Below are 16,188 nucleotides of genomic sequence, written 5' to 3' on the forward strand. Positions count from 1 at the left end.
CTCTTCTTCTTCTCCTTCTCCTTCTCCTTCTCCTTCTCCTTCTCCTTCTCCTTCTCCTTCTCCTTCTCCTTCTTCTTCTTCTTCTTCTTCTTCTTCTTCTTCTTCTTTTTTTGTAGCTGTAACATTGGCCAGAGGGTTCTGGCTAATGTTAAATACTGCCGTAGTAACCATGTCGCAGCAGTTGCCGGTATATTTAAATCATTACATTTCAGCATTTCCTAATACTGCACATGTGTGAATTATACCTCTTTAAGCCCAGTTGATGAACAAATCTACTCTGGCAAATGTTAAATGTTATAGATTTGAAACAGATTTATCTGGGTCTAATATTAAGATTAGCCACAGTTTGGGCTTTAGCCATAACATATGTCCACAGAATACAAAATACATAACAATTTGCTTAGAATATGGATATAATTATGGAAACCTAGTTGTATGCCAGTCATCATTGCTCGCACACCACCCATTGTTCTGTTGAGCAGCGTGGTGAACGTTGACTTACACAGTGATCCTGAGTTACTTCAGAGCCTGCAAGATGGCTCAGCAGGTAAAAGTACTGCACAAACCTAATAACTGCAGTGAAGTCCGGAACACACGAGTGGAAGGAGAGAGCCACTCCCACAATTTCCTCTGATCTTCACAGGACACTGTGGCATGTGTATACTCACATTCACACACACACACACACACACACACACACACACATCTACATACATATATGCACACACATACACACATGCACATACATACACACACATGCACACACACAGGTAAGTCAATTAATCTTTAGAAGGACCCCTCATATGCATTCCCACTGATGGAGAGGCCAGAGGAAAGTTTCTGAAGCAGCACAGTTGGAGGTAGAAATCTAGAGTTTTGTGTCAGCAGAGGGTGGAATCTGCGGTGCTACAGTGCCAAGGGCACATGTTGCAGATGCAAACACCCCAGCTGTGTCTTGTTCTATGAACTGTAGGTGCTTAAAGTGGTCACGGGGACTACATGGCCACGTGTCCCACAGGAAGCTTTGTGGTATCACATGCACATCACTGGAGGCACAGGGTTGAAGCCAACGAGAGGAGTTTCTGTTGTCACTTGGATCTTTGAAAGTGACAGTACTATGTGTGTGTCTCTGCTTTCTTAGGGGTCACCAGCCTGTTCCCAAGACCAGGAATATGGGGTGGAGAGAGCAGGAGACAGACTGAAATCCTTGCAGGGACTGTGCTCAGCCTGGCTGTTTCAGGAAAGAACCAATTTGTAAAAGTTGTCACCTGACCACACATACACCAAGGCACATATTTGCCCAAAATGTCTCACACAAGCTCAAATGCACTTTTTAAATTGAGGGGCCTGAGGGCTTAATAAAGTGCCCAAGGCACAAGCATGCAGACCTGAGTTCAGTCCCTAAAACCCATGTAGAAAGGCTAGGAACGGCAGTACATGCTTGCAGTCTCTCTGCTGGGTAGATCGAGACAGGAGAATCCCTGAGTTCTGACCATTCATCCTAACCAAATCATATTGCAGGTAAAAATCCAAGACGCCGCTTCAGAGGCCAAGGAGAGTGAGGGCGACACCAGAGGCTGGCCTATGGGAGCCACATGCACATGCACACATATGACCATCACACTCACATACAAGCACATATGCACAAAAACGCCACAGACTTTTTGTTTCATTTGGTTTGGTTTGGTTGGTTGGTTGGTTTTGGCTTTTTGAGACAGGGTTTCTCTGTGTACCCTTGGCTGTCCTGGGCTCACTTTGTAGACCAGGGTGGTCTCAAACTCACAGAGATCTACCAGCTTCTGCCTCCCCAAGTGCTAGGATTACAGGCCTGCATGACAGAGCACCAGCTCACAAATAGTTTTAGTTAAGGAAAAAGAGAAATTTGATTTTGGAAGAAGAGCTGCAACCTGAGGTGTTGCCCCCCCAGGATCGGGCAACTCTCCGTTGGGCTGTTGGACAGTAGCACTCCACACAAAGTACCCCACTGTTTCTAGAAATGTTGGGGTTAGCATAAAGTCACAGCAAATGTTATTTTCAGAATCATATCTTAGACTCAACTGAAACCTCAAAGGTTTTGTCCTCAGGGACAGGTGGTTCCCTCAGTAGAAACACAGGACAAAAAATACAGTGAGCGGACAGGATTCAGGAGGGTGAGGGACTGCACCCCAGCCTTGTGTCCTAAAGCTAGCCAGCAAGCTTTGCCTAAACTTGGGCCAGGACCATCTGCCCTTGGGACGCCACAGAGCCTGGTTTCAGAAGCAGAACAATAATGCTAATTAAAACGCCATGTTCTGGCCTACAGCAGACAACAGCTGGCCCCAGAGTAAGACATCTTTTTAAAGGAACGGCAGCCCACTGGCCTATAGAGAAGGGAGCCAAACTGGCCCTGGATCTGGCCCAACTGTGTGCACTGAGGCACTGCTTTCCCCAGAGACTGGCTGGGATGAGCCTGCTGAGAATGGCAGGGTTGCAAAGGCATTTTTTTTTTCTGATTAACTTTACTTAGATAGTTGTTAATATATTTTTTTTTTGTATTTATTTTACAATGTCTTGCTCAGGCTTAGGCCAAAACCTTTTTCTGGAAAAATTGAATGAATCAGCCTGGTGATGCTCTGCTGGCCTCTTTAGGATGATCTAGGCGCTGACCGCTCTGGCTTCCAGCCTTGCCTAACTTACGGTGTTTTGAGCTCATGGTTTTAGGTGAGGTACTGGTTCTCTTCTGTCAGTGGGGAAGGGTATCTCCTGAGATGTGCTGGCCAAGACCAGGGGAGACAGGCTCCTCTGCCCACGTAATCCCTGGATCTCAGCATCTTCTGGATGATCTGACTGCACAATTTGGGGGTCAAGTCCAAAAACCTTTGATGGTTTCAACGAAGGCAAAATCAAGATGCAGAGGTCGTGTTAAGGATGTGGTTAGGTTCGACCAATGTTTCTGCTGGGCCCCATCAGCACCCACTTTTTCATTGATTTTGTTTTCAGGAGATGGGTGGCATGTGTTTTGTTCTTTAGCCCAGGTCCCACATACCCCAGACCACCCTCCAACTCAGTAGGTACCAGGAGGGCAACCCGGAACTCCTGATCCTCCTAGGCAAGCCAGTATCAACGGAGCTACCCCCCCATCCCCCATCCACACTGCAGTGCCATGAGCCTTCTTTGCTTTATGACAGGGGCCTCTTTGGAGGCTACTTTTAGTGTTCTGTAGCAGCCAAGGAATCTACCTCAGGCTGCCCAGAGGCCAAGATGGAGAGTCCTGAGCTGGCCTAAGCTATGCCCAGCCTCTCTGGCAGGAACACTTACCATGCTGGCAGGTGACTCATCCAGGGAGACTGGGAATTCATGTTGAGCAGCCACCCACCCTAGTGCCCTGTCCAAGCTCCAGGTCTCCCAGCCCAGGGAGACCTTTTTATCCTCACTTAGAAAAGTTAGGAGCTACCTTCCATACTGAGTGTACCCACCACGAACAAGTGAAGACCTGGAAATAAGCCCCCCTCCCCCACTGTTCTCCACAAGGTAGTGGCTGGCAGGACCCACTGCAGACTCTAAGCCTGTCTCCTCTCTTGGGGCTTCATGTGAAGACTTATATGTACAGAGCCCCCCCCCCCCCCCGCTTCATTAGCTTAACCTCCAGGTTCCCTGGGAAAGTGAGGGGTCAGTCAGTATAGGTATCCTGCTGCTGTGGCTTTAATGTCAGGCTCACCAATGCTGGCAGCTGAGAGCAGATGGCTGGGGTGAGGCTGACAATCCCCCTGCACCCCCCAACTTCCAGGCTTCTTTCTCATAACCAGCACCTGTGTCCTGCATTTGTTCCAGGGATGTGCAACCTTTCTAGGGCTTTTTCTTCTAGCTTAGCGGGACCCCTGGTTGAGGTGTTCTCACTCTTCTAAAGACAGCTGCCTGCTTCAGGCTTGCTCAGCAAATACCGTCTCGTGTATCGCCTCTCAGGAGCTATATGTGGGCGAGGGCTGTCACAGAGTGGAATTTGGTGACATTTAGACCAAAGCCACCCATCAGGCCTTAACACCATGCAGAGCATTCCTGGAAGAAGATGTCAGCATGGACTTTTCTCACAACTGAAAATTGGTGTCACTGCCTCCTATACCTAAGATAAACTCAGGACCCATGATTTTTCTGGCAGCACAGATGAAGAGCAGCCAGTTCAGGCAGATGTTTCAGAAGAGCACCATTCATATGGGATTATTAGAGGCTGCATATTATGCTTTGCACTGTGCAGCTGACAGAGACGCTGCTCTGCTTGCTGGGAGTGCCAATCTTGGGCTGTGCTTGAATCCTTGAGCCCATCTCTGGCCAAGTCTCTAAGGATTTGTGTTTTAGTCCCACCCTTATCCTGGTACCTAGTGTAGACCCCAACTAAATGCACAGGACTCCCTGTATGTCCTACTGTACTAGGGTGTCCAGTGGATACCTCTGCTGTACATGGGGACCCCAGTGTCTGCCCCAGCTGTATGTGTTTACCCAGTGGATGTCTCAGCTATATGTGAGGACCCCAGTTTGGAGGATACTGGGAGATTCCTTTATTTCCTGGCCTCATACACCTTCCCTTGAGTGCCCCTCCCTCCTTACCCTAAAATGGAGACAGGAGGATGCCTCAGACCTCTCTCCTGTCTCACCTGGGTCTTTTCCAGATTGTACCTGATGATGCTGGCTGCCAGCCTCTTCTGGCCCCTTTCCCAGCTTACCCTGTTACTAGAGAGCCTAGGGGTCTGGATCCTGTCTGCCCTATCAGGGTGGATTACCAAAGGAGCAGTTTTTTGCCCCAGTCCCTTTCCTGTGCTATAAATAAGCCCCATGTTTATTTTCTTATGTTATTGAAATGAGCACTTGTGATTTGGGCCTCTTTTGACGAGTCCGGAGAGCGTCCATCCGGTGCCTGGTGAGGGCCGTGCCTGGCTGGCTGCTGTCTGAAGCTATTTGGAGCCCTTTCCCTGTGTTTTGGATGTGGCTTAATTTCAATAGAAAAGGCTATATGCAGCCCTGTATCTGCTGATTTTCAGGTTTCAGCTTTCTGCCAGCCTCACTGCCTGCTTAGAAGTGAAGTTGTGTTTCTCATTACGGGGATAACAGCCACAATTGAGGAAATTAAGGAAAATTGTGCATTGGTGGCAGAACCCCTCTAGGATTTCCAATAATCTTTCTCTGGTAGATCCTGTGGGACTCACCTTCATCTCCCTTCTGCCTACTCTGTGCCAAGTACTCTGTCCTGGCTTTCTGGATACAGGCCCAGCAATTTCCCTCCTAACAGCCTTGGTCTTGTCACCAGTTTGGTTTGATATCTTGACAACATGGCTAGGCATGGATTTCATTAACTCCATCTTCCCCAAATGCATGGGAGATCCAAGAACCAATGCCTTTCTCTCCTTCCCTGGCCCTGCCTGCCTTGGCAGTTACAAGGATGAATATCTGTTATACACAGATGGGTGTGCCTTTCAGCCTTGTGCTGTCTGTGCTGAGTCTGGCAGCCATGCACTGAGGTACCTACTACATGGAAGCCTGGGGAAGGTCAATGTCCTAAGTGAGGACCTCTTGGGAGAGGTTTTTTGCTTCTTTAGCTTTGGACACTGGAGCAAAATTATCCCAGAGACCATGGCTAGAACCCAGGCCTGTCCATTTAAATTTAAGTTTATTACTACATCCTATCACTTCTCAGCCACTGGGCTGAGACCAAGCATCAGAGCACCATCCTTGTCTCAGGACAGATTGGTGTGCACTCAGTGGAGACATTTTTTCCAATCTGAACCCAAAGTTTATTAAAAGAACTGTATCTAACAGTGAGATTTAATTCACTTTTAAAGAAAGGACCGGGAGAAAGTAAATATCCATGCCTATGTTCTTATTGTGTTAACTGTTAATGATTCTCTTCATTAGGAAAAAAGAGTGAATGTGAAAAAGAAGGAAGGAAGGAAAGATTGAGGAGGGAAGGAGGGAGGGACAAAGGGAGGAAGGAAGGAAGGGAAGAAGGAAAGAAGAAAGGAAGGAAGGAAGGAAGGAAGGAAGGAAGGAAGGAAAAGCCTAATTCACTGAGTTGATAAATCTTTATTGAGTTATTATGTATAAGATTCCATTCTTGCTAGGAGAACACTCCAGAGAGCAAAACAATGTGCCTTCTCATAGCAGGCCAACACCCTGAGATGAAAGACTACCGTAACAAGTGCAAAAGAGTGTAATATCAAACATTCATAAATACTATGAAGACAAGAACACAGAATGTTGGAGACAGGTAGTGACTTGGGTGTGGGCAGTACTATGTAAAGGCTAACTAGCGGGGACATTTGAGTGTATCTTGAGCTCTGGAGAAACGCCAAACTATGATGATACCAGACCTGAGAGAAGAGCTAATATAAGAACCAGGTATGGCCATGGCATGTGCACAAAAAGAGAGAGGGTGTTGGGAGGTGATTATGAGGAGGTAAGCCAGGCCCAAATGGTGTAGATACCATGTAGGTCGAAAGGGTCCTGTATGCTTATTATGAATTGAAGGGAAGGTACCGGGAGATTTTAAGCAGAGGAATAACAAGTCTGAATGGCATTTTTAAATAAAGCATTTCAGCTACTGTGTGGAGAATAGATCATAGGAAGCAAGCATGAAATAAAGAAGTCAGGTTGCTATTTTATCCCTAGAAAGGCCTAGCAGAGGCTCGAATGAGATGGGAACTTTCAGGGCGAGAACTTAAGCAGGCTATAATGTCTCCTAAATTTATTGAGACATTAAAGGGAAGAGGTTAAAGAAATAGGACTTACAGCTAACTCCTAGATTTTCATTCTGAATCAACTAAGTGAAACCATTAGTTGAAAAATGGCAGACTGGAGTAAGATGGGAAAGGAGTATTGAGAGGGAAGGTGAAAAGTGCCTCAGGGGTTGGAGAGACAGCTCCTCAGGTAACAGCACTTACTGTGCCATTTTGACAATGAGGGTCAGGATCTCTATCCCCCAAAGAACAAGGCAGGTGCCCTGCAAATTCCTGTACCTCCAACTCTAGGGAATCCATGCATTCTTCTGGCCTCTGCATGTGCACAAACGTGTACAGCCCCTACACACACACACACACACACACACACACACACACACACACACACACACACATACACACTCACCCGCATGAACATATAAATAATAAAATAGTTTAACCAACTCTAGGGAATCCATGCATTCTTCTGGCCTCTGCATGTGCACAAACGTGTACAGCCCCTACACACACACACACACACACACACACACACACACACACATACACACTCACCCGCATGAACATATAAATAATAAAATAGTTTAATCTTCGTGCTACCTTAGACAGCTACCTTAAGATGTCTATTAGAATATAAGAGGTGGTACTATTTAAACAGTTGGATGCCTGGCACTCAGAAGAAAAGTTAGAGTTAAAAATATAAATGGGATCTAAAACTATAGGACTAGATGACAGGGCACCTCAGGAACTTACTGCGACCCCAGAGACCCTCTAGGAACGATCAACCACTTGTCCGAGTGCATCCCTGCACTTCGCCCACATTAACACACACAAGTCACACTGCGTGCTATTAATGAATTCTGCTCCACTCCCATCCCCACCTGTTCACTCACAGAAGCCCTGACACACAAACCCCCAGTGCCACTGTGTTTGGAGACAGTGCCTATGGGGCCACAAGGGTGGGTCCTTCTTTAGCAAGAAAGAGGTGAGACAGCTAAGCTCGTGTTACTCTATGTGCCTGCACAGAACCTACACGGGGACACCAAGAGAAGCAGGTATCTGCAAGCCAGAATGAGCGAGGACTCCAGTTCCATGACCAGGGTCCCGGGCTCTGCAGCTGTGGGGAACTGAGTTTCTGCTGTTTAAGCTGCCTCGTGTGTGGGACTTATTGTTGGCACCCCACAAATATCGAATACTGCACTCTTCACCTCTATTCATCCAGAAATACAACATCATAGTCTGATGACACACTTGGTGACAGTCTCCCCATGTTTGGTGTCCTGCCCTTAGCCACTTGGGTGGCAGCAAGCTCTTGCATAGTGTCGCCTGTCTCTACAACTCTTCACTGAGTCAACCATTTAACTTTTGGACTCCGGAACTGCCCTGAAAGAGGAGCAGAGAGCCATGTCTCTGATTTACAGATCTGACAGGAAGGTGCAACAAAAGCATTTTAGTGTCTGGCCTGCAGAAGCAGAGCAGGCAGGTAGCCATCTTTAAGACCAGCTCTGACCTTGGTTGCTTGTGACTTCCTGGGTTTCCCCCCTCTTTCCTCAGGAAAGAGCTCTCTAGAGGGGAGATGTGAGCTGCTTCTGCACTCCATCCTTGCCCCATCCTTTCAACCATCTGTCTGTCTGTCTGTCAGCCTCTCTGTCTCTTTCTATCTTTCTCCTTCATTTTTCTCTCATTCCATGGTATAGGTGGGCCTATTACTTTTCCCTAAGATCCTGGGTACAATTGTAGGTACAGAACAGAGAAGAGAGGGGAAGAGGACTTATGAAAAAATGAAAGAGACATCCCAGGAGACACAGCAAGAGCACTGCAACACTCCCCCCCCCCACTACACACACCAATTCCTGGGGCATCTAAGAACCATGTACTGAAGGGCTCCTGGGAGATCCCACGAAGGCACCACAGTGGGCTTGCTCCCTGCCAGCCACGGCAACACCTTAACACATGGTGTGCACATGGCCATAAACCCACGCTCCGTGTGCAAGCTTGCCCTTCCTCAAGCCTGTTGGTCTGTGTAGAGCTAAAAAGAAAAAAAAAATCTGTTTGGAATCACACAGAATTCCTGGGAAAAATTCAACTCTCACACCCCATTGTCTTTTGGCGCCAGCTTACATCTTCTCGCCATGAACACGTAGAGGGTCTGTAGTCAGCCCTATTTTGGGGATCTGGCTATTTGTGCTATTTGTGGAGGGTCCATTGTTCCATAGCTGCTGAGCACGCAAATCTGGGCCAAGGGAGGATGAGCTCCGCCCCCCCAGCCCCCACTTCACTCTCTACAGCACAGCAAGCATTGTGCTGTCTGGGGACCAACCCACTCATGGTGGCCGGGGTTGGCAGGATTTCTTATAGCAAGGCAGGGGGCACAGGACAAAAACAGCTTCGACTGGGCTTGACACCAAAACGGGAAAAACTCTCTGCAGAGTGGAGGGTGTGGGGTACAAGGGTTATCTAAGGGAGGCTGAAACACGGGGTTTGAGCCCCCTGATTAAGTGGAGAGGTTCTAAGATGAACACGGTTGTGCAGGGACCTGATGTTGCACTGTCATAGGAAGCCAGCCTTGGGCTAGCTTGACCCCAGGAGGAATAAATAATGGGGATAGAGCCCCTGTCATGTTATGGATCTTCACAAATGCATGGGAATCTGGAGGAACACAACAGGGTTCATGGTCAAGCTGAGGCTTTGCATTCAATCCAAGTTCTTTCTCTTTCTCTTTCTCTCTCTCTCTCTCTCTCTCTCTCTCTCTCTCTCTCTCTCTCTCTCTCTCTCTCTCTCTCTCTCTCTCTCTCCCCCGCCCCAACCCTTGCCCGCTGGCTGGCTGCCTGGTTTGCATGTTCTCTCTTTTTCTCTTCTTCTTCTCCCTCCTCCCCCCCCCCCCACCGCCCTCTCCAGGTTCTCATGGGGCCCAGGCTAGCTTTAAACTTGCTTTACAGTTAAGGATGACTTTGAATTTGCAATCCTCCTGCCTCTACCTCCTAAGTGCTCCCACGTGTCACCACGCCTCTTTTATGCGGGTACTGGGGATGAATCCCAGGCCTTCACATATGCCAAGGATGCACACTACCAACTGTGCAACATTTAGCCCACTCTGGCTCTCTCTAAAGTGTGAACTGGCTCTCCTCTGACCTTCCTCCCAACCCCGAGTCACAGTTCCCAGTCTCATCTCACTCACTCAGAACCTGCTCTCTGGTGTGAGCACAGCCTGGGTCCTGAGAGTCTGTTTTGTGGGGGATATGCACAGGTAAGAGTTGATGCCACGGGGCTTTGTGTTAGGGTGCTGCTGCACACAGCTCCCCGGAAGCAGATGCCCTGGGGTGTGTAGTGAGCAGAGTTCCACAGAGGCCTTGCCTGGGGAAAATGCATGGGATCAGTGGGAACCACCTAATGGAAGAGAGCCAGGAGGCAACAGAGGCGTTCTAGGCAGACGCATGGCAAACCTAATGATGGTGACAATGAAAGGTCTGATAGTTTGAGGGACAGTGATCTGTGTTGGGTGCCAAGACAGGGGGCTGGGGCCATAGTCAACAGCAGCCTCCCCCTCCCCTGAGAGTGGTTCCTTGTTTGCAGATTCAACAGAGGGACAAACACATCAAAGAAGGTGTACCTCTCTATTGAGTATCTTGTATTACTTCATAAACAGTACAGTTTAACACTGTGTACCTGGCATTCCCGCTGTAGTATTGTTGCTAAGGATACACAGATAATCAAAGTAGATTGGCTGGGGCTACATCATTGTATAGAAGAGACTCGAACATATTGGATTTGGGTACCTACAGGTTCTGGAGACAAACCCCCATGATGACTGAGGGGTACAGGTCTCTGGAATGGACTGCCTCCAGAGATTCATGACCCAGCTAGCTTCCCACCTGGCCAGACTTCGCTGGAGAAACACCCTTTGTCTGGATTCTGAGACTCAGAAGTGCTTGACTTCCACGGAAGCAGCAAGCGATGGGTGGTAGAGACAGCACCCCACTGTTTCCATGCACACACGGCTTTTCCTGTCCCTGGCTCAGTTCATGGCCTATGATTTGGAGCAAGACTCCAAGTGCTATTGTGGCCCTGAAGCCCTAATGTGTGCCCGCTGTCATTTTCTAGATCCACCTGAAGTATGTTTGTGCGTCACGGAATCCCCTCCTAACAGGTAGCAAGTGGCAGGTGTGTCTGAGAGAGTGCACAGGTCTTTGGAATTAAAGGATGCGAAGGGCAGCTGCATCCTTTTGCCACATCTTTTCATTTACTCCTCCTCACAGGTTGGTGGACTAGACAGGGACGGGGTGTAGTCCCGTGCCTCAGAACCTGCTCCTCACACCAGCTGCTCTGAGACCGAGTCACCTCCTGCGGTTCCTGCCTGCTTCGTCCCTTTGCCCACAGCCTGGCTTTCAGACTCATTTGTCCGTCTTTCCTGATGGGACAGTTCCTTTTGCCAACCTGTACTCTTTACCAGGGCCAGGCCTGGGTCTTGCATCTCCTAGAGGCCTGCCTCTAGGAGGCACTCTGAGTGCCAAGTTGCAGGACAGGATGCCTTGGCTCTCATCTGGCTTCCAGAACCGCCTCTGGAAGCACTGTTCTTGGGGACACTGGGGACTTGGAGGACAGCTGCTGGTGAAGCCCTTCTGGCACAGTCTGCAAGAAGCCCAGCTTAGGCTCAGGGGACACAAGAAGCTTCATCTACGCTCCATCCACTGTCCAAGAGGTACGTTTAGGCACCCCTGGCCCCTCCAGCTTGCCTGCTACTCCAACAGGCAGACCCTGTCAGACCATGCACCCCCTCTCTGTACCGGAGGATCGGCTGGCCACCTGTTGTTAATCTGGCCTGATAACCCATCCTGCACTGTGTCAGCAGTTCAAAAGGGCACTGTTAGTATTTTTTTGCCGACTTCAATTAACATGAGATTTCAGAGGCCTCTCTGATCACATTTCATCTGTCATAAGTCAGGAACAAAACAGACAGACTCCAGTTGAGAGGAGGAAGGAGTTTATTGCAAACAACAACAACCAAACAGACAGTCTGGGCTGCGCCCCAACAAAGGGGTGCTGGGAGCATCAGCTGCCTCTGCCTTGCATTCCTCAGACCCTCAGCTGCTCAGCCCCCTTTTTCCCACATTCCTCCCCTCTCCAAAAGACGTAAGTGCAATAACTTACTTTAAAAGAAAAAAAAATGTTTCTTTTAATATTTTGCTATAATGTAGTTACATGGTGGTATAGGCAGTAAAACTTTATGGAACGGACCTCAATTTTTTTTTTACATTTTTTTCTGAAAATTTAATGTATTTTAATATATATATTTATATATTTCAAAGTTCCACCCCAGGCCATTAAGCTAAAGTAAGAGTTGCATTTATACAGGGTTAAAAATATCTTACAAGAACAGCGAGTATTGGTTGAGGTTCATGTTCCATCTCTCACTCAGCTTTCTCTCTCTCTCTTTTTTTCTGACCACTGCACACCCAAACAGGTTATTAGACGCTGAAAACGGTCCTCCAAAATCAGTAGTATACAGGCTTAGCTCTATGTGTAAGTGAAAGGGGAGAAAGGAGAGGAAAGGGTGGGAAATAGTGTCCTGTGGGAACTCCTCCCTAGGGCATCCTTGCAGCACAGTGGGGCTGTGGGAAAGAAATAGAAGGTTGTCCTGACTTGAAGTCATATGGTTATGAATTAGCACCCTGGGGGCCAGATTGCCCATCTCTCTCTCTCTCTCTCTCTCTCTCTCTCTCTCTCTCTCCTGGCTCTGTCTCTCTACCTGACAGTCAGGGTCATTCCCATTGGCCTGGAACCTCGGTCCCTCTGAGTCCCCAGAGATGATTTGCCCACAGATAACACATGGCGTTTTCTATGGGATCCTTCCTGTCCACTCAGGGAGAAGGTCATCAGAGCTGTGTCCAGCATGAGCCTGGCAGTGTGTGCTGGGGGAGCCCATGGGTCTTGCTGTGTCTTTGCCTAAATCCCCACACATCCTGCTCCTCAAAGTTGGACATGTTGTTGTGGGAACTGGGAATCCGGAAGAATTAAAATGACTCAGTGAAAAACATGGGAGACATGGCTTTCTGCCCCAGATCCTTGGCCCCTGCACCGTGAAGGGGAGGAGGCTCCTGGAGAGATGAGCTGAGGCAGGCGTAACTGCTCTCTCTGATATACCAGGCTGCCAGGATGATGTGTGGTCACTTCCTGTGCTGTCAGTCAAGGCTGGCCTCAGCTCACTCATGCAGCAGTGACCACCTAGAAGGAAGAGTCTTCTCTCCCCATCTGTGCCTTTGGGAGATCTATCTCTTTAGGAAGCCAAGTTGCCATGGAGGGCTTTGCTACTTGCCCAGCACCCTAGGACAACAGGGACCTACAGTTCTCTTCTAGAGAACTGGGCAGCTGAAGAGAGGTGAGACATGAGCAAGGCCCTATAGGAGCTCAGGACATCTCCAGCTGCCCTAGGAACCAGATGAGACAGAGGACCTCCAGCACAGCCTAGATGAAAAAGGCTACATCTGGACAGATGGCAGAAGGCATATCACTTCTTGGCTGTGCTGGAAAACAAAGGCCTATTTCTATATGCCTTTTTTTCATCCTGAAGCTTATGGGTTGGAATTGGCCAGAAATAAAACTTGGAGAAGTTATATGTCAGCAGCTTCAAGAAGAATCTACCAGAAGCCTTCTGTCCCTGCTCTCTGAGCTGCCCTGGTTCTCTATCTTTGTAGTGAGTATCTAAGTATGAGCACGTTTCCCCACTTGCCCTTCCCCAGTTATGACAGCCATGAGGGAGGATCCCAAGGAATCATTCCTACCCTTAAGCCCTTCCTTCTCTTGCTAGATTCTGAGGGAGTGGGTTATTTCTGGAGAACTTGTAAGACAGACTAGATTCCCCAAACATCTGAAATATTAAAGCTGAGCTACCAGGAATGCTGAGCTCAGGACCCAAGACCTTTTCTGCATTCCTACGATCTATTCAAGAACCACAGTTTCTGAAGAGGTCTGACACTTACTAGGGGTGCCCAACCCAGAGTCACCATTCTACCGAGGGCTTAGTCTGTCTATGTTCCAGAGCAGATAAGGACATAAACAGGGGGTTGTGATCCCCTCTCATCCACTGAGGACCAGGGCAGATCGCAGGCAGGGGTCCTCAGTCCACAGCCCATCCTGAGAAGGCACTCGGTGAGCCGAACCCTGGGTCTAGTGGGACAAGCCCACCTCATGGACAATAGTCAAGGCAGAAGGTAGAAAAGGCAAGTGTGTCTCCTCAGGGAAAGGCCACCTGCTTGAGGGACCTACCTCAAGGGTGGTTCTGTGCTCCAGCTCAGGTGAGGGCTGGGGCCACTTCAAATCCTAGTTCCTAGCTCCAGGTCAAGTCAGGTAGATAGGGAGCCCCTTCCTCCAGATAAGGGACTGGCTTCAGGAGGACTTCCTGTCATGGAGGGTGGGCCTGCTGGGACTTGATGGGAGCCTTTCCTGAGGCCAGCCGAGGCAGAGATCGTGGCCCCTGGGGAAGAAGTAAGGATAGGATCTCTAAGAGGGTGTGTAGGGTAACTGGAAAGCAGCTCTCTCCTTTTAGCCTAGAAGGGCACCGATCTCTACCTACCCTGTGAGGAAAGCTCCAGCAGGTGTGATGCTGTGGCAGGGTGGTGGGTGGACATGGTTATTCTGAGCATAGAAAGACCATCCTGGCTGGTGGCTGAGCTGGTCATAATGTCCTTTGTTCCTGATCCTTTCAGCCGTGGCCCTGGGCTCTAGCTTATGTCTTCCAAAGTATAAATTCTTCGGGCTCAGGAGACTGTCCAGCATCCCCAGTGAATGACCAGGAGGGGGAAGACAAATATTTCAAGTCCTCCTAGAGGGACCCTGAGGAGGCTGCAGTGTTGACCAAGGGACCTCTGTGGAAGATGCCAGGTGGTACCCAGATTCTGCCAGTTGGATTCTCCCCGTGGTCATCATCCTGAGAGCATCTCTGGTTCCTGATGGCCATGTATAGTGGTGGTGATGGGGGATCTGTGTCTTTGTCTACTTTCATACCTGGCACCCCACTCTCACAATGTCAACCCGAACCAGTTTCTGGAGCAAAGGCTGGCCCACATCTCTTTGGGGGTTTGCTCATCCTTATGGAGTCCTTCAGCTCTGTCCCCTCATCTCACCTCTCACCTTTCCCAGGTGCATCCATCACAAGGGACAGTCAAGCTACAGTGCCCAAGGCCCATTGGATGGGTGGATGATCAGATGCCTCAATGCAGAAGGTGGGATTCTGGGTGTTTTGGGGGAGCAAAGGGAGTCAGGAGCCAACTTTGAGTGGCAGATTGATACATAAGACACACAGCCACAGGACCAGTGAGCAGGGGGCCCCACAGACAAAAGGAAGGTTAGACAAGGCTGGACTGTTGAAGCTGCTAGGTTTGGGAGGGAGCCTAACTTGGACTCAAGTCAAATGGAAGGGGTGAAGGAACATGATGAGAGACAGGGCCTCAGCTTACATGATGCAAAGCTACACACAGGGCCACCTGGCTTTCTCCACTATCTGTGGCAGGGACAGGGGTCATGGCCTCAGAGCCAGAGAGAGGCAAGGGCCTACTGCCCCCACCCTCCCAGAAATCCCTGGGGCCTCAGACTTGGGGTGGCTGAAAGTGCTGAGGGCCAGGCCCCTGGGCCAGGCCGGGTTCCTAAGAGGAGAGTCAAGTGGGAAGCTGGGGTCCTGGAAAGCAGGGATGTGGCCAGGGCCCCAGGAAGGGGGGAAACGGCATCAGGATTGGCAAGAGGGGGCCCTGTCATGTGGCCCAAGAGATGGCTGCACTGTGCTCCTTGGCTTTCATGCGCAGCGCAGCAATGCTCGAGGTCTTGCGGTCTGGTTCGCCGTTCATCTCGTAGCCGTTGAGGCCCGGACTGAGGCCAGCTGCTCCAAACAGGCTGCCCATGTGTGTCTGGCCCACATGGCTGCCAGCCCCAGAGACACTCAAGAAGTCGGAGACGCTGCTGGCCCCAGAGCCAGGAGGATGAGCATGAGGGGACATACAGGCAGGCACTGGGTCACAGGGGACCACACAGGCTGGCACCGGCGAGGCAGCCCCGTTGTTGCCAACCCAGGACGGGTTCTGAATCTGGAGACAGTAAAGGGAGAGATGTCACAGACCAGCTGGGAGAACAGGAGTACAGAAGGGGCTCTCTCCCCTTCCAGCTGTCCGTCATTACAATGAAGCCATTCTTGGGCATCTTACACTAAAAATGTCAGGGATCATTGAAGGTGAACTTATGTTTTAGAACTTCAATTCCTAGGGTAGATCCATTTAGTAGCAAGGATTGTGTTTCAAACTGCCTCAGAGTCCAGTGAAAACATTGCTCTGGATCAACCTGAGAGCATCTTGTGAGGGAATACAGGCTCTGGGTTTGCAGGTTGGGGTGATGTGAGGATCAGTGTCGGGGGTAGGCATGTGAGTACTCCCATAGGCCCAGGCCAATGCCTAAGGCTCCTATAGCTCCAAGACAGACCCTTTGAGGCTTCCCAACTAGTCCT

At 49.5% G+C, this 16,188-nt stretch overlaps 1 protein-coding gene across 3 annotated transcripts in view; it reads right to left on the reverse strand.

The window, feature by feature from the left end:
• Nucleotides 1-11,857: 11,857 nt before the first annotated feature.
• ALX4 (ALX homeobox 4) overlaps nt 11,858-16,188 on the reverse strand; it is a 40,903-nt gene continuing 36,572 nt past the window's right edge. For 2 of the 3 annotated variants that reach the window (XM_084775947.1, XM_084775948.1), the window contains one exon: nt 11,858-15,775. In XM_084775947.1, coding sequence (XP_084632073.1) covers nt 15,446-15,775 — 330 coding nt within the window. In that variant the 3' untranslated portion in view covers nt 11,858-15,445. The remainder of the gene's footprint in view (nt 15,776-16,188) is intronic. The other variant, XR_014778068.1, reaches the window with a different exon arrangement.

This window comes from Acomys minous, assembly GCF_964271855.1.
Source record: "Acomys minous genome assembly, chromosome: 3".
NCBI lineage: Eukaryota > Metazoa > Chordata > Mammalia > Rodentia > Muridae > Acomys > Acomys minous.